Raw genomic sequence first — 17,204 nt, 5'->3', positions numbered from 1 at the left:
TTCTCAGTCTGTCAGATCAGTAAGTCTGGTTTTTTTTTTTTTTTTTTTTGAGTTAGAATTTTCTTCATTTTTTTCCAGTTCTGTCTGGGACACCCTTTATTGTGATCCCTGTCAGAGCCGTTGGTGGTGGTAACCAGGCATCTTCTAGTTGTACTGGACTCAATCTGGTAAAGGCTGTGGTAGTTGTGGTCCGTTAGTCCTTTGGACTAATCTTTCCATTGTGTCTTTGCTTTTCTTCATTCTCCGTTGCTCAAGATAGGATGAGACTAGTGGAGTATCCTAGATGGCTGTTCACAAGCTTTTAAGACCCCAGACGCTACTTACCAAAGCAGAGTGTAGAACCGTTTTTTAATGAACAGTGTTATGCCAATTGTGAGATGCTTTGCAGATTCATGATTCTTATTTATTGTTGCATAGTATTCCATTGTGTGTATGTACTATAGTTGACGGGCACCTAGGTTGTGAACATGGGTGTGCGTATGTCTATTTGTGTGACAGCTCTTCTTTCTCCAGGATATATTCTTAGGAGTGGGATTGTTGGATCATATGGTATTTCTATTTCTAGCTTTTTAAGCAAGCACCATATCATTTTCCAGAATGGTTGTATCATTTTGCATTCCCACCAGCAGTGCATAAGAGTTCAGTCTCCCCACAGCCTCTCCATTGTTTGTTATTTTCTGGGTTTTTTTTTGATTCGTGCCACTAATGTTGGGGGTGAGATAGTACCTCATTGTGGTTTTGATTTGCATTTCTCTAATGGCTAGTGATTCTGAACATTTCCTCGTGTGTCCATTAGCTGCGTGAATGTCTTCTTTGATGAAGTGTCCGTTCATTTCCTTTCCCCGTTTTTTAATTGGATTGCCTTTTTTGTTGTAGAGGTGTTGGATTTTCCTGTAGATTTTAGAGATCAGACCTTTGTCAGATTCGTCATAGCCGAAATTTTTTCCGAGGCTGTAGATTCTCTTTTCACTCTTTCGGTGAAGTCTTTTATGGGCATAAGTGTTTAATTTTTAGAAGATCCCAGTCATCAGCTCATCTTCTGGAGTTTGTATGTTGCTAGTTACGGTTTGTATCCTGTTAATGCCATGTGTCAAGGTCTCTTGCCTTGACCCTAATTTTTCTTTATGATCTTTAGAGTTTTTGGTTTTATGTTTAGGTCTTTGATCCATTTTGAATTAGTTTTTATGTATATTGTGTGGTATGGGCCCTGTTTCATTTTTTGCAGCTAGACATCCAGCTTTGGTGGCACCGTTGTTAAAGAGACTGTCTTTTCCTATTTGGTGGACTTTGGGTCTTTGTTGAAAATCATGTGACCGGAGGTGGATGGATTTACATCTGAGGTCTCAGTTCTGTTCCATGGGTCAGTGCATCTGCCGTTGAAGCAGCAGCAGGCTGTTTTGACTACCGCAGCTGTGTAGTAGGTTCTGTGGTCTGAAGATTATACTTTTTTAGAGACTGGCCTAATGGATAGCTTACAGAGCCACTGTGGGCACTATTTTTCCTAGCAGCTGACCAAACAATAGTATGTTTTGTTCCGCTCTGGGGTAGTTGTTTTGGTTTGAGAGCTGGGAATAGATTTTTGAGGAAAAAAGTTGTAGAAAAAACTGAAGCTTTGGCCAGGGTTGGAAATCAAAACCATGGAGGGTGACGTACACGTGTAATTTTCAACAACAGAGGAAAGTATCTCTCAGATAACGCACACGTGGGCCATCACGCACTGTAACTTCACGTGTTAAAGATGGATTTTTTAAAATGCCAATTTGAACTTTGTTTACAATAATATTTTTAAACATCATTTTAGTTCTTCAGATGGGGTTCCTTCAGATTCCTTGGAAGCTGCTAAAGATGCAAGTACCCAAGGTAAGCTCGCTGCATGTGAAAAAGTGATGTTAACAGTGGAGGGTTTGCCTGGAGAAGGCCCAGCTCCTACTCTCTGGAAGCTTTTGTTACAACCATAGAAGTAAAGAATTACTCTGCTTTGGGATTTTAGGAAAGTTAGAGTAATTTAAATGAAAACCAATGCCTCCTTTTAAAAAAAAAAAAAACTTAGACTATACAAAAGTAAAGGGAACAAGCACAGTGAACTTCGTTACCTACCTGTCGATCAGCTTTGACGCTGATGAACAGACGTTCCATCCGTACCCTTGCGCTCCCCCCAGCCCCAATTTTGCTGAAGCAAATCCCAGATACCTGTCGTCCTACCCATTTCTAAGTCTGTGTATCCACCTTTTTTTTTCCCTCAACTGTTTGAAAGCAAGATGCAGCCATCTTGACTTTTTCCCTGAAACACTAGAATAAATCTAAACACTAGGATGAATTCCATCACCACAATGCCATTACCCCAACCAAGACAGTTAGCATCGATAAAGTACTGTTCTCTGATGTGCAGTTGTGTTCATCTTGACCTCGGTTTTCACAGCACTTCGTTTAAAGTTGTGCTGTTGCTGTTGTCGTTAGGTGCATGGAGTCGGTTCCAACTCATAGTGACCATACGTACAACAGAATGAAACACTGCCCAGTCCTGTGCCATGCTCATGATTGTTATTATGCTTCAGCCCATTCTTGCAGCCACTGTGTCAGCCCATCCCGTTGAGGGGCTTCCTCTCTTTCGTTGACCCTCTGCTTTACCAAGCATCATGTCCTTCTCCAGGGACTGATCCCTCCTGACAATGTGTCCAAAGTGTTTTGAGATGCGGTCTCGCCATCCTTGCATCTAACGCGCATTCTGGCTGTATTCCAAGACAGAGTTGTTCCTTCTCTTGGCAGTCTGGTGTATTCGGTATTCTTCGCCAACACCCTAATTCAAAGGCATCAGTTCCTATTCAGTGTTCCGTAGTCATTGCCCACCTTTCGCATGCGCATGAGGCAGTTGAAAACATCGCGGCTCGGGTCAGGCACAGCTTACTCCCCAGAGTGACATCTGTGCTTTTTCACCCTTTAAAGTGGTCTTCGGCAGCAGGTGTGCCCAACGCAGTGCGTCCTTGGGTTTCTTGACTGCTGCTTCCACAGGTGTTGATTGTGGATCCAAGTCAAATGCAATCCTTGACAACCTCAGTCTTTTCTCCATTTACCGTGATGTTGCTTACTGGTCCAGTTGTGAGGATTTTTGTTTCCTTTATGTTGAGGTGTAATCCATACTGAAGGCTGTGGTCCTTGATCTTCATCAGTAACCGCTTCAAGTCCTCTTTACTTTGAGCAAGAAAGGTGGTGGTACCTGCATAACGCAGGTTGTTAATGAGTCTTCCTGCAATCTGATCCCCCTTTTTCATATAGTTCAGCTTCTCGGATTATTGCTAAGCATACAGATTGAATAAGTATGGTGAAAGGGTACGACCCTGATGCATACCTTTCCTGACTTTAAACCACACAGTATCCTTTTGTTCTGTTCAAAAGACTGCCTCTTGCTCCAAGTACAGGTTCCTCATGAGCACAGTTTGGTTTTCTGGAGTTCCCATTCTTTGTTGTGATCCATACAGTCGAATGTCTTTGCATTGTCAGTAAAACATCTTTTTGGTATTCTCTTTCAGCCAGGATCCATCTGACGTTAGCAGTGATATCCCTGGTTCCATGTCCTCTCCTGAATCTAGCTTGAATTTCTGGCAGTTCCGTATCGATGTACTCCTGCAGCCACTTTTGAATGATCTTCTGTAAAATTTTACTTGTGTTGTGATTTCCACATTCTCTTGCATCACCCTTTTCTGGAAGAGGCACAAATATGGTATCTCTTCCAGTTGGTTGGCCAGGTAGCTGTCTTCCACATTTTTTGAAAGAGACCTGAGCACTTCCAGCGGTGCGTCTATTTATTGAAACATCGCAATTGGTATTCCATCAGTTCCTGGATTCTTATTTTTTGTCCATGCCTTCACTGCAGCCTGGACCTCCTCCTCCTTCAGCACCATCCTTTCCTGATCCTGTGCTGCCTTCTGAAATGGTTGAGCGCTAACCAGCTCTTTTTGGTATAATGACTGTATTCCTTCCATCTTGTTTTGATGCTCCTGCATCGTTGAATATTTTCCCTGTAGAATCCTTCAGTATTGCAACTTGAGACTTGAGATTTTGTTTTTACTTGTAGTTTAGGTGAAGGTTTATAGAATACACCAGCTTGTCATTAAAGAGTACACATATTGTTTGGTGACATTGATTAACAACTCCATGACACGGCAACACTCTCTTGACCTTGGATTCCGTATTACCAGCTTTCCTGTCCCTTTCTGCCCTCTAGCCCTTGCCCTGGGCTGGTGTGCCCCTTTAGTCTTGTTTTGTTTCATGGGCATGTCACATCTTCGGATGAAGGGTGAGCCCCAGGGGTGACTTCATTAATGAGCTAAAAGGCTGTCTGGGGCCCATACTCTTGGGGTGTCTCCAATCTCTGTCAGGACAGTAGGTCTGGTCTTGTTTTGTGAGTTAGAATTCTGTCCTACATTTTTCTCCAGCTGTGTCCGAGACCCTGTGTTTTGATCCCTATCAGAGCAGTCGGTGGTGGTAGCCAGGCAACATCTAGTTGTGGTGGACTCAGTCTGGTAGAGGCTGTGGGAATTGTCCATTAGTCCTTTCAGGCTTGAATTTTAAATTTTTTCAGCTTGAGAAATGCCGAACGTGTTCTTCCCTTTTGGTTTTCTATCTCCAGCTCTTTGCATGTGTCATTATAATACTTTGTCTTCTCGAGCCGCCCTTTGAAATTCTGTGTTCAGCTCTTTTACTTCATCATTCTTCCGTTTGCTTTAGGTTCTCGACCTTCAAGAGAAGTTTTAGAGTCTCTTCTGACAGTCATTTTGGTCTTTTCCTTCTTTCCTGTCTTTTTAATGATCTCTTTTCTTCACGTATGATGTCCTTGATGTCATTCCACAGCTTGTCTCGTCTTCGTTCATTAGCATTCAGTGCGCCAGACATTCTCGAGATGGTCTCTAAATTCAGGTGGGATATACTCAAGGTCATACTTTGGCTTTTGTGGGCTTGTTTTAATTTTTTCAGCCTCAACTTGAACTTGCATATGAGCAATTGATGGTCTGTTGCACAGTCGCCACTGGTCTTGTTCTGACTGATGAAATTGAGCTTTTCCATCGTCTCTTTCCACAGATGTAGTCAGTTTGATTCTTGGGTATTCTACCTGGTGAGCTCCACGTGTATAGTCGCTGTTCGTGTTGTGGGAAAATGTTACCTGCAGTGAAGTCGTTGGTCTTGCAAAATTCTGTCACGTGATCACCAGCATTGTTTCTGTCACCAAGGCCATATTTTCCAACTGCTGATCCTCCTTTGTTTCCAACTTCCGCGCTCCAATCACCAGTAATTATCAATGCGTTCTGATTGCATGTTTGATCAATTTCAGACTGCAGAAGTGGGTAAAAATCTTCAATTTCTTCATCTTTGGCCTTAGTGGTTGGTGCGTAAATTTGAAAAATAGTTGTACTAACCGGCCTTCCTTGTAGGCGTGTGGGTATTATCCTCTTACTGGCAATGTCGTACTTCAGGATAGATCTTGAAATACTCTTTTTGACGATGAACACAAGGCCATTCCTCTTCAACTTGTGATTCCTGGCAAAGGGTTGTCTGATTCAAAATGGCCAGTACCAGTCCATTTCAGCTCGCTAATACCTAGCACATCAGTGTTTACATGTTTAATTTCATTTTTGATGACTTCCAATTCTGCTAGATTCATATTAACGCGTGTTTACAGCTGTTTCTTCTCATTTTGGGTCCTGCCACATCAGCAAACCTTGACTCCATCCATGTCCTTAAGGTCAGCTCTACTTTGAGAAGCCAGTTCTCCCCCAGTCGTCCTTTGAGTGCTTTCCAGCCTGAGGGGTTCATCTTCCGGCCCTGTATCAGACGGTGTTCTGCTGCTATTCATAAGGTTTCACTGGCTAATTTTTTTTTCAGAAGTAGACTGCCGGGTCCTTCTTCCTAGTCTCTCTTAGTCTGGAAGCTCAGCTGAAACCTGTCTGTCATAGGTGACACAGGTAGTATAGCTTCCAGCATCATAGCATCACCCAGGCCCCCACAGGATGACAGCCTGACAGATGCCCGGGGGTTAAAGCTGTACCCACACCCGAATCCAGGACCTGGTCCTGCTCCTGCCTTGCATTCCATTGTGTCTCCTTGTTTGTAGCACACACAGCCCTCCCCGCCCCGCGTCCGCTTTTTTTCTGTTTCGTTACTTCAACGACGAGTCGGGAGGCTCCTGACCTGTTAGGTTGTAGAGTGCCCACCATTTGGATATTTGCATCGAAATTAGGCAAGCTAAGCGATGCAGATTTACGCTTTGGTGATTCTCTTCTCTTGGCTGTTCTGTGCTGAGCTTGTTTTACATGTTTCTGGCCTTGTTTTTAACTCTTCCTAGAAAAGCTCACAGATCAGGTGATGCAGAATCCGCAAGTTTTGGCAGCTTTACAGGAACGACTTGAAAATGTCTCTCACACTCCATCCAGCTACATTGAAACGTGAGTACACAGTGAGTGAGAATTTGATACAACTTAAAAGAACAGAGTGGAAACAGGGAAAACGTTCCTCTCCAGTTTCTCGGGACAGGAATAAGTGCAGCTTTCACTGGCAGGTTTGCCTGCAGTGTGCCAGGCCCTGGGCTTCCAGAGGTGAGTGACGCTCCCCTGGTGCTGGACCCAGTGCCTGTCTGGTAGAGGGACACAGCATAGAGCCTGCATTGCGCTGCCCTGTGGAGGTTTGAGAGGACTTTACAGGCTGCGTAAGCCAGGAGGGAGAACAGGAAGGCGTTGGCAGGGGATGATGCGCCAGGCAGAGGGACAGAAGGTTTTCTTTTTTCCGTGGCTCCTGAGTTAGCTGTGACAGCCACACTCTCCTGACTCACCTGCCTGAGCCCGCAACTCCAAAATCTGTGTCTTAGTTATGTTGTACAGCAAATCTGGTATGGACACGCGTCCCTGGGCCTGGCATGGACTTTTCTCGGCCTGGCTGGCTTCCTCCTGGAAGGGATGGACTGGTGCTAGGCCTCAGCTAACAGCCCAGTCAGCGTTTGGTCCTGCCCAGTGCCCTGCCCTTTGTCCTGAGTGTGCCCACCCCCGTCCACTGCTTGATGATGGCCTTTGGGCAGTTATGGTGGGGAGGGGACACTGCCCGTTTAGAGGCTTCTCTGAAGATTACTTAGTGGGGAAGGTTTTCAGAGGTTCTTGAAGGTTGAATCAGTGGGATTCAGTGATGGAGGGTAAGAGGGCCAGGTGAGATTCGGTGATGGAGGGTCACAGTGGCAGGAGTTGAGAAGGATTCATGTTTGCCAGTTTTCTAGCTTTAGAAACTGGGTGGGTAGGGGAGGCCTTCACTGAGGAAGCAACTCGGGAAAAAAGCCTTCCTCTGATTCATAAATGTAATGCATAAGGCTATTTTTTAAATATAGAAAAGTGTTGGAAGACGGGGGTGGGAACGTTCCTGCGTGGGCCTGTAGGCAGCCCTGCAACGGACACGCTGCATTTGGAGTGTCTGTCAGGGAGAAGGGCTGTGGCAGTCACTGGAGGATGGCTGGGGGGTGGCCGAGGTCCAGTTTGTTTATAGTGTTTTATATTCTTAGTGCATTAGGAAGATATACAAAATAAAGAAACTAATTTTAAGTTGTGTAATAATGCAGAAAGAGGTGGGAATGTCAGTGTGTGTCTGTCATCTTGTTAGGTGTTTGCTCTGCTTTGTCCTTGTTTGTACCGGCAGCGGTCCTAGGATGGTAAACCGAGCTTGGCATCTCTGTTCTTGAGCTTGAGGCACAGTGGTCCTTCTTGGTTCAAGGCTATTGCAGTACTTTCCAAACTGGTGCTGGCGGAAGTTGCCGAGTACTCTGGGGGCTTGGTGGAGGCTGCGTGAAGTGCTGACTAGTGGTGCTTTGTGTTTCAGACCTGTTACTGTAAACCGTACTCAGAATACAGGGCCTGGCTCCACCCCACATGGGCCATTGGGGCTTTCATTCTGATTTATAAATGTAGCAGGAGCTAGTTTTTTAAATATAGACAAGTATTGAAAGGCACAGAGAATCATACTTGATCTGACTCTGGATGAGAACAAATTTCACTGTTCTGTTTTGTTTCTTAAATTTTTCCCTTCGCGAGTTAATAAGAGTAGTCCACACGGCACTGGATATTCATTGGAACGTGGTTGTGGACACGCTGTGTTTTAATCCTGTTCCACTGTCGCACGGTTCGCTGTTCTTCACTTTAACAGATAATACACCAGGAGACATTCTAGTGCGTAAATGTCTGGTTATTTCCTCAAGATAAACTCTAGGAGTAGAATTACTAGATCTGGAGGACGTTTTCAAGGTTGTTTGCCCTCAAGAAAGATGAGTTGATTAGAGGGCTTCTCTGCCCTCAGTAACACTGGGTATTTAAAAAAAACAAAAGCCCATCTTAAGAGTTTCATTTTTTTTTTTTCATAATAAGGATGTTGCTTCCACGTTAACCTAAATTGATCTTAATAAAATTGGAAAGCATGCTGCCCCCCGTCGCAGACATAGGGGGATGTGTTTTGGTCCCTCGTTTAGTTTACCGAAAGCAGTGAAGAGAAGAATCAATGCCCTGAAGCAGCTCCAGGTGAAGTGCGCTCACATAGAAGCCAAGTTCTACGAAGAGGTTCACGACTTGGAGAGGAAGTACGCAGCTTTATACCAGCCTCTCTTCGACAAGGTAGGCAGGCCCGCTCACAGACATAGCTGCTGTGCTGCATAAGGTAAAAAACGAAAGCCAGGCTTGCCCAGTGAATCGTTTAAAGTTTTTCTTCATGCTGTAAAACTTAGAATTTTAAAACGACAATTGTAAAAGCACCTGGTTTTCAGTCTTTCCGTGGGTACTTACAAACTTGTTATCTTAACTCTTAAGCTTCCAAATAACTTAGTGTAGCTGTAATCCAGTCTGTCTTTTTTGCAGAGAAGAGAATTCATCACTGGCGACGTTGAGCCAACAGACGCAGAATCAGAATGGCACAGTGAAAATGAGGAGGAGGATAAATTGGCTGTAAGTTGTTTTCTTAAATGAGTGCAACTTGTGTTTATTTTAATACTGTTAGAAATAAGTAACAATTTTTGGAGGTTTTAATTTTCGGTAGACCTTTGCTCAGGAAAGAGCTTCTCACAGTTGATGCTTCTTCATGACTAGGTGGGGACTGTGGGAAGCTCTGTGTGACACTGAGCACGAAGCAGCCAGTGAGTGAGCCGTCGGGCTCCATGCTGCAATCTAACCCTCTCACAGAGTCTAGCACGGTGTGCAGTGGTGTGTTGAGACAGAAATAGTTTTGAGTTGAGAGGAAGCAAGAGACCGACTACAGGGAAAGGCCAGTCCATGTCACGCTAATGAGAGGGCTGTGCAGAGGAGCAGTCTGGTGTTGGCGACTCCCACCCGGTCCTGCTAAGGACTGACAGTCACAGGAAGTAGGGTGCCTTATGACATGGGCTAACCAGAGGGGATTTGGCCGTTGTTGGATTGGTAAATGAGCATTGTGACAATTAGCACTGTTCGTAACCTGTTAACAGACTTTTACTGGTGATGGGTTCCATTCCAGTGCCACAGAAATTCCCAGAGTAATACAGGATGGACACGACTTGGTCAATCTGATTTTACACTTGGGAGACAAGTAGCTTTTATTCTGTACTATTATCTTTTAAGGGGCTTTTTTGAAGTGTGTGTTAATATTGGTAGCCATTTCTATTTGGATCTTTTAAAAGTTTGGAGAACCCGGCCTTCTAGGAACGATGGCTGTGAATTGATGTAGCTGTGAGAACGTTTTTATTGCTCGGGAAGAATCTGTGTGTGTTAATCTAAAAAGCCCCGCCACGACCATGGTCATAACAACTCCATTGGACAAAACATTGAAGGTTTCATGAGGCGTCGTGTGCCAGCCCCCCAAGTCCTGCCTTTCCATGAGGTCAGGATGCCTGCTGCAAAGCCTTGCTAGACAGCAGTCCTAATGTGTAGATGGCACTATGGCACCGACACTTAGCTGCTTCCTTACGGTTGGATGTAAAGGTTACTTGGCAGGTTTTTGTTGCTGCAAGCAAATATTTCCACCTTCTTTATTTTCCCCCAGATTGTAATCAGGTCAGATTCTTAGTTAAGTGAAATTGTTTGTTCTTGAGCTGCGTTTTTCTCACCGAAGTAATAATGTAATTTCTACGTATTTGAAATTGCATCTCCCCAAGGTTGATTTGGTCAGAAGAGACTGCCTCTGGTGATGGTAAACGTCCCAAGGCAGGCTTTCCTAAAGCTGGGAGCTGGGCAGCCTTTCCCAGCTGGAATGCTGTCGCACCGTTTTAGCTTTCCCTTCCTTGATGTGAACTCACATCTGGATGTAACGCCTTTTTCCTCGTCAACACCTGAAAGTCGCTGTGCCGAGGGGTCTTGGAGCTGCAGGTTCACAAAGGAGCGTTTTCGAAAGTGAGAAGTGGGTGCGGGATTCTGAAACGATGTTCTGCATTGAGCCACCAAGTGGTTTGTAAGTTGGCTTCTTTGTGGTAAGTGTTCTGTCTTACTTTTTTTTTTTCTTTTTCTTTTTTTAAGGGAGACGTGAAAAATAAAGTGGTCATAGCAGAAAAAGAAGCAGCAACAGCAGAAGAGCCAAATCCCAAGGGAATTCCGGAGTTCTGGTTCACCATCTTCAGAAACGTAGACATGCTAAGTGAATTAGTACAGGTAACCAGATCGCCTTCCACCTCGGAGAGCTCATTAACTGGGTGCTTGGGGGCTCTTCGTAGGTGGGTGGGAAGGGAGCCTTGGGCCTAGACCTTCCGTCAGTACTCTGGCCCCATCTCACAGGGAGGGTGTAGTTCTGCTCTAACCCTGGCTGCCGAATCTCCTGCACCTCAGTGCTGACAGCTGTCGTGGGAAAGCTGACACCTGAACTTGGGCCAGAACTTCATCCTTTCACCTCCTGTGATCGCCAGGGGGCCATGGCATTATTTGAGGGGTAGCCTGTGGCCTCCACCCCAGAAAGCCTGTTCGGTCCCTTAAGATGCCTTCTCTGTCTTAGCAACACATGAACACACGGGGAGGTATGAGGACAAGCAGGGAGGGTGGGAGCATTCACGGTGAAAAGTGTGTGTGTGCGCCTCTACCTGTATGTATAGATATGTGCACAGATACACACTTTCACTTCTCACTTGTTTTGTATTTTTAATCAAATGGGTCTGCTCTGCAACCTTGCACGTTGCAGAAATATGTAACAAGTTGCTAATACTTTCTCATCTCTTCCCTTGGGAAAATCTCTATTTAAAAAGGAGGGAGAATAGCCAGCCTTTCTGTTTGTATCTTGTCTTTTTTACAATGAAATGGTGGACCACTTAAAAGGTAGCAAATTTGACTTCCCTGAACTGAGTTTCAGGAGAAGTTTCTGGAACGCCGAATTAGGCCCTGCCCTAAGTCTCACCGGTGACCTAGTTTTAGTTGCTCAGAAACCCCGAGAGATGGTCACCTCTACATTGGGGTGAGCTCCCGGGCCATGCGGACCTCCGGCTGTGCTAGCTTGGTGTTTCTCGGGGCAGCTTGGAGATAGAAGTGCGTTTTTGGTTTTTTTTTTTTTAATTGAGCTTCAAGTGAACATTTACAAATCAAGTCTGTCACATATAAGTTTATATACACATTACTCCATACTCACATTTTTTCTCTCCCTAATGAGTCAGCCCTTCCAGCCTCTCCTTTCGTGACAATTTTGCCAGCTTCCAACCCTCTCTACCCTCCCATCTCCCCTCCAGACAGGGGATGCCAACACAGTCTCAAGTGTCCACCTGATACAAATAGCTCACTCTTCATCAGCATCTCTCTCCAACCCATTGTCCAGTCCCTTCCATGTCTGATGAGTTGTCTTCGGGAATGGTTCCTGTCCTGGGCCAACAGAAGGTTTGGGGACCATGACCGCCGGGATTCTAGAAGTGCATTTTTAAAGGTTTCGGCACTTTATCCCCTGGCCGCCTCTGCTGCACTTAAGAATGTGTGGCATGAGTGATGTATTTTGTTATTTACCTTTGAGACTGGGGAGGTATCTGAAAAACGTGAGTTAGTATGCACTGTTCTGATGTGGGCTTCTTTTTTGTGTAAAAAAGTGAGATTTAAGAAGATGCAGCTCCACTTTTAAAAAAACGCCACAGGTCAGAACTATATAGACCAGGGGAACGACCCTAACTGTATATGTGAAGCACCACCAGAACTTGGAGAAGTAAATGGTGGCATTAGTGCCCCCTCACCCTCAGACCAAGTCACCAAAATTTTGGGGTGGTGGGGGGTGCCGAGGCATCAGTGTTTTTGGAGCTCCTCCAGTGAGCCTGAGGTGCCACAAGAGTTGAAAACCCCCAGCCTAGAGAGCAGGCGAAAGAGCTGTCATATGGGTGAGTGCAGAACCAAAACGCCAGGGCGCCACCCGCGGAACTGGTAGGAAGGAAAGCAGGTGTGTTGGGGCTGGGCCACCTGGGGCCCTGCATTTCTAACATGAAAAAAAAATTTTTTTTTTTTTACCCCAGGTGAGGCCGAGGTGGCACCTCTGCACTTGGAGTAACAAGGTTGTAGATGTGTTTGTGGGTTTTATTTGTCAGAGTTAGGGCCTGGTGACTTGACCGAGTAACCTGGCTCTTGATGTTAATCATTTTCCTGCACACCTAGCTGCCCAGCCGGGTGTTCAGTAGCCGAGGGATGGGCGTCACTGCTTAGTTACGGGCCCTGCATTGGCACTCCAGAGTGGCGCGGTCGGTCATACTCTAACGACGTGTCTCTTAGTTCTCCCCAGCTCCCATACTTGTGTTCCTGCTGTGAAGTGTTGTGTGCTTTTCGTCTTAAAGGTCCACTGGCACGTGTAGAGTACTCAGTGCATACATTCGTGGGGTGTCGTTTACATTGTTGGTAACTGTTAGCAAATAATGGGTAGTGGGTTCCGTTTTGGTCAAGTGTTAAATCCCAAAGACAAAATCGACTCTAGGTCCTTCGGTTTCACTTTTGAGCATAGTCAAAATATGTTCCTGCAAGTAGAGTGTTCACATTGGGGGTACCAGGTTTATGAGCTAAGTCCCTAAGATGTTTGCAGTGTCGGGCTTTTGGATGCTCGGCTTTGAGTGTCTTTGAATTGTTGTGTGCTACATTATACCGTGGGGCCTAGAGAGTTTCTCTTTCCTCAAGGTTCACGGCTGGTTGATGGAATTAAGGATGGAATGGTGGGTCTGTGCATGTGGAGAAAATCCCGATCAGTGAGGTCTGTCCAGGTGCTGTGCGAGTATCTGGAGAACAGACCTTGTGGTAATATTCATTGAGACAAATTCAGACTAGGCATGTGTACCCAGCCAGTCATGTGTATTCCGTTAAAGCCAAGTGCTTTCCAGTTACGGAATTTAGGATTTGACATTCCCTACTGAAGTGTAGCCTTTTAAAAAAAAACCGTCTTTGTTGTCTAGAGACCACTAGGTATTTTTTTGTTGTTGCTGTTTTATAATCTCAAAAGAACTTAAAATCAGGAAGTTGACAGTTACCAGAATTCTTAGAACTCAGGAGAGCCTCAGGAAATCTTAAGGTTGAGTCTGCAGACATCGAGGTATAAAGCAGAAACTGTCTTATAAATGAAGCCGTCATAGCTAGTGTCCTATGGCTGGAATCCTAGTCTTGTGTCTCCTCTTCTAGTTTTTCTCACTTGGACTTTCTAAAACCACAGGTATTGAGAAATTCCGAGTTTAAATACTGGTCACTGTAAGAGCACACATCCATCGTTGTGGTGCCCTTGTGTCGTACGTTCCAACTGTCTCAGACACCCTTAATCCATGTTCTTGAGAAAGTGGTTAATGATATGTACTCAGGATTTGGGGCATTACTGCCACAAGTGGGGGAATTGGCCGTCAGGGTTAGTAGCCGATCTAACCATCTCTTCTGGTTTCCAGACTCCATGCTCTTGACTGTAGAAGTTCAGAAGATAGTCTACTGATATTTAACATTTCTGACTTCAGCGAGGGGGTTGGGAAGCGATCAGGGCTCTCGCCCCCCACGTTGTAGGCATGTAGGCGTTGAAGGTGCTGTCATTACTGGGACAATGTTGTCCATATCATAGAAGCTGGCAGCTGTCACCTCTTTTCTGCCACTCTGAGACTGGTAGCTGGTGAGCAGGTTTGGTGTGGGTTCCTGGAAGTTTTTACTTGGCAGGGACAGAATTCCCACAGGGCTAAGTGTCCCACATCTGGGAGTATATGCAGCAGTAATTCAATGAGGAGATGTAGGTTATTTGTTTATGTTTTTTTCCCCTTTTGCGATTAGGAATATGATGAACCGATCTTGAAGCACCTGCAGGATATTAAAGTGAAATTTTCAGATCCTGGACAGCCTATGGTGAGTACTGAATATTTTAGCCGAGTATAAGTGATGGTTGGCCCTGGTTGGCGTCAGATGGGTCAGGCCAGTGAAATCAAGGGGCTTTGAGTCAGGGGCAAGACATCAAACCCTGTCAACCGTTTCTGGGTTGACTTGAGCCAGGACTGCTCCCCCGAGAGTTAGCAACACCTGGCCTGGGCCCCAGCACTGACTGACTGACCTAATGTCTCCTCCTAGTCGTGTGCTGGAGGAGCCAGTCAGACCGAGTCACTGTCCCAAGGCCACGAGCCAGTTAGCAGCAGCTCCAGGAGGCCTGACTCCTCGCCGTTCTGCTGTCCACGTAGCACCTGTGAGCTTCAAGTTTGTTTCCTGTCATCAGCTGGGACAAGAGCAGAGTCTTCCTGAGTGTCTTAGACGTTTACGAGGCTCTGGGGGTGTAAAAAAAAAAAAAGAAGGTTTGAAAGATGGGCGGTGCCTATGCAATTGCGAGCAGCACATTTAACAGGAATCCAGGGTTTTACCGTGAAGAAGTAATTGCAGGTAGGTAGGATTCAGAAATGTTTTCCTACCGTGACTGATTGGTGAAGCGTCTTTCAAAAACCTGGGTACAACGTGTACCAGTCGTGTGTTAGTGGGGAGTACCTGCCTGCCACTTAGTAAAACCTGTTTGACCTAAGCTGGTCCTGGTGTCTGTGAAGAGATGACGCCTAGAGCATCGTCTTCGCTGAGCTCAAGTGCTCAGGGGTGCTCTGGTCTTTGCTGGCAGCGCTGCTTGTAACCAGGTAGCCTGGTGTTGGTAACGGGTTGCGTTCCGGTGTGACAGTGTTTCAGAAGACAGGCAACTGGCTGACTGTGGCAACCGCTTTTAGGTCTTGGAGACAAAGTCCTGTGAGTTGGCTTTGGGTTAGGGTTGGGGTGGGGGGTGGCTGAGACTGAAGGTCTCTTCTCCCTTCTGTGTCTTGGCTCCAGATCCCTGGCTAGCAGATGAAGGCCCGTGTGAGTGGGGCCTCTCTTACTCCCAGGCCCATAGGCACTATCTGATGGGAGATTTTCCTGTTTGCTCCAGTACCTACGGTAGCACTCTTCCGACCCTCTGGGTGAGATGGGAGCCTGCACTGAGCCTACCACAGGCCGAGAGGCCTTTTGGGGGCCAAGATCCAGCTCTGCCTAAAGGGGGCGCCCTCTCCTTCCCCTCCACTTGGTTGTGGCAGTCGCTCCTCTGGCGACCACCCTTAGCATGTGCTCAGCTGTACCAGAGCTCCCCCTAGAGGCTTGTGGGCGCAGGTGCATCGTTTGCTTGCTTGGTGTGAATTCCCTTCTGTTTGTGCCCCCATGTGTGTTATATGCGTATGTATGTGTTCTGAGATTGCGTGTGGTTTTCCTCACCCTCCTTTCTCACCTGTGACCCATCAGCCTCAGTTTACTGGCCCTTTTTCCTCTTTGGAGCAATTCTTTTTTTTTCTTCTTTGCTCTTACCGGACATCTGTTGGCTGGTTTTTCTGGGCCCGTATTTCTTCCCTCCTCAGCCTGCACGTGCGTCGTCTGTTTTCCTCCATCCCTCACGATCACTCCTAGACAAAGGACAGAGTCGTAGTTGTAGAACCTGGGCCAGTGACCTTGGTTTATTGTTGAGGTTTATCCTCCCCTACTGTGAAAAGTTGTATGGTTGTTATGGAAAATCTGGGATATACGGGAACATGTAAAGAACATCATACAAGATCGCCTTTTTCTAGAAATAGCTGTTAACAGCTTAGTGCATTCCCTTGTAATCTTTGTCCTTCTTAAATTACCATGAAACATACAAGACATTAAATCTATAAAGAAAAATGAAGCAGAGTCTCCTCAGTTCAGAGGTGAGGCAGGCCGATGTGTGTACAGCATCATGTGTCAGGGTTCTGGGCATCTCTTTTTTTGTCACTACAGGTGCCATGGCCTTGATTTCACCTGTCTTTGTCTTCTGTGTGCCTCTGTGTTTTAGAAAATTGGAATCATGGCGCACATACAGTTGATACTGCTTTTCCCACTTGACTAACATAAACTTTGCTTGGGGGAAAAGAGTTGTTAGTGCAGCCGTTGGCTGTGAACTGTCTTACTTCTTGAATAACATTCCCTAAACACGCCACCCCTTCTTCTGAGTAACTACGTCATGATGAGGATACCTGAACCCAAATTTTTGATTACACTGCCGGTGGTTTCTTTAGTCTAGATTTCTTTTACTGTATTTACTGGATCAAAGGAAACGAACATTTTAAGGCCAAAAGCTTGTTCAGTTTACATTTCTGTGGGCAGTGTATTTTTACACTCCCTTTTTTGTTAATGGTAATAGTGTGTTTTTTAAACTTCCTGTTTTGAAATGACTTCACACTTAGAGAACCTTACAGCAGTAATGCAGGGAATCCCACATTCCTGTCCCCCCACTCTGCAGTTGTCACCTTTGATTGCGTGGGCTCCATCTCTGGAGAGCATTCGTGGGACCGTCTCCTGGTCTCCTGCCAGGCAGAAATGACATCTCATTTTATGTTTCTTTATTACCAGTGACATTGGGCTCTTACTGTGTCTTTATGACTGTTGGATGTATGTGTGTGGGTTTTTTTTTTTTTTTTTGAGATTTCGAACATTCTGAACATTTTTTAAATCTCTTTGAAATTGTTTTCCAGTTGATGGTTATACCATTAAAATAAAAATACCCAACATTTAGCAAGCATTGCCTGTGAACCTAACTCTGGTAAGTGTTTCCATAGATGAATTCTCAAGTCATGGAGAAAGGAAGTAACTGTTATTTTTGTTTTACAAATGAGGAAACTAAGGCACAGAAACATTGGATAACTTCCCCAAATCACACAGCGCCTAGCGCAGAACTGGGATTTGAACCCAGGCCATCTGGACCCAGTCAGTCTTGTCTCCACAATATTGTCTATAATTTACTTAACC

The 17,204-nt window shown here is 45.5% G+C and overlaps 1 protein-coding gene and 1 non-coding gene across 10 annotated transcripts in view; both read left to right on the top strand.

Moving 5' to 3' along the window:
- The window catches only part of NAP1L4 (nucleosome assembly protein 1 like 4), a 46,601-nt gene that overhangs the window by 9,051 nt on the left and 20,346 nt on the right, over positions 1–17,204 (top strand). For all 9 annotated transcript variants that reach the window (XR_010322370.1, XM_064287598.1, XM_064287599.1 and 6 more), the window contains 6 exons: positions 1,802–1,860; positions 6,338–6,437; positions 8,492–8,633; positions 8,874–8,960; positions 10,500–10,631; positions 14,220–14,291. Coding sequence is in view for 8 of the 9 variants with exons in the window: in XM_064287598.1 (XP_064143668.1) it covers positions 1,802–1,860; positions 6,338–6,437; positions 8,492–8,633; positions 8,874–8,960; positions 10,500–10,631; positions 14,220–14,291 (592 nt within the window). In the remaining variant the exon portion in view is untranslated. The remainder of the gene's footprint in view (positions 1–1,801; positions 1,861–6,337; positions 6,438–8,491; positions 8,634–8,873; positions 8,961–10,499; positions 10,632–14,219; positions 14,292–17,204) is intronic.
- LOC111748883 (small nucleolar RNA SNORA54) lies at positions 9,450–9,578 on the top strand. The gene has a single exon (XR_002784362.1). It is a non-coding gene; the product is annotated as a small nucleolar RNA SNORA54 (small nucleolar RNA).

Source organism: Loxodonta africana, chromosome 7, assembly GCF_030014295.1.
Source record: "Loxodonta africana isolate mLoxAfr1 chromosome 7, mLoxAfr1.hap2, whole genome shotgun sequence".
NCBI classification, from domain to species: Eukaryota; Metazoa; Chordata; class Mammalia; order Proboscidea; family Elephantidae; genus Loxodonta; species Loxodonta africana.
Note: the sequence above shows the minus strand (reverse complement) of the source record. Positions and strands in the feature narration are given on the sequence as shown.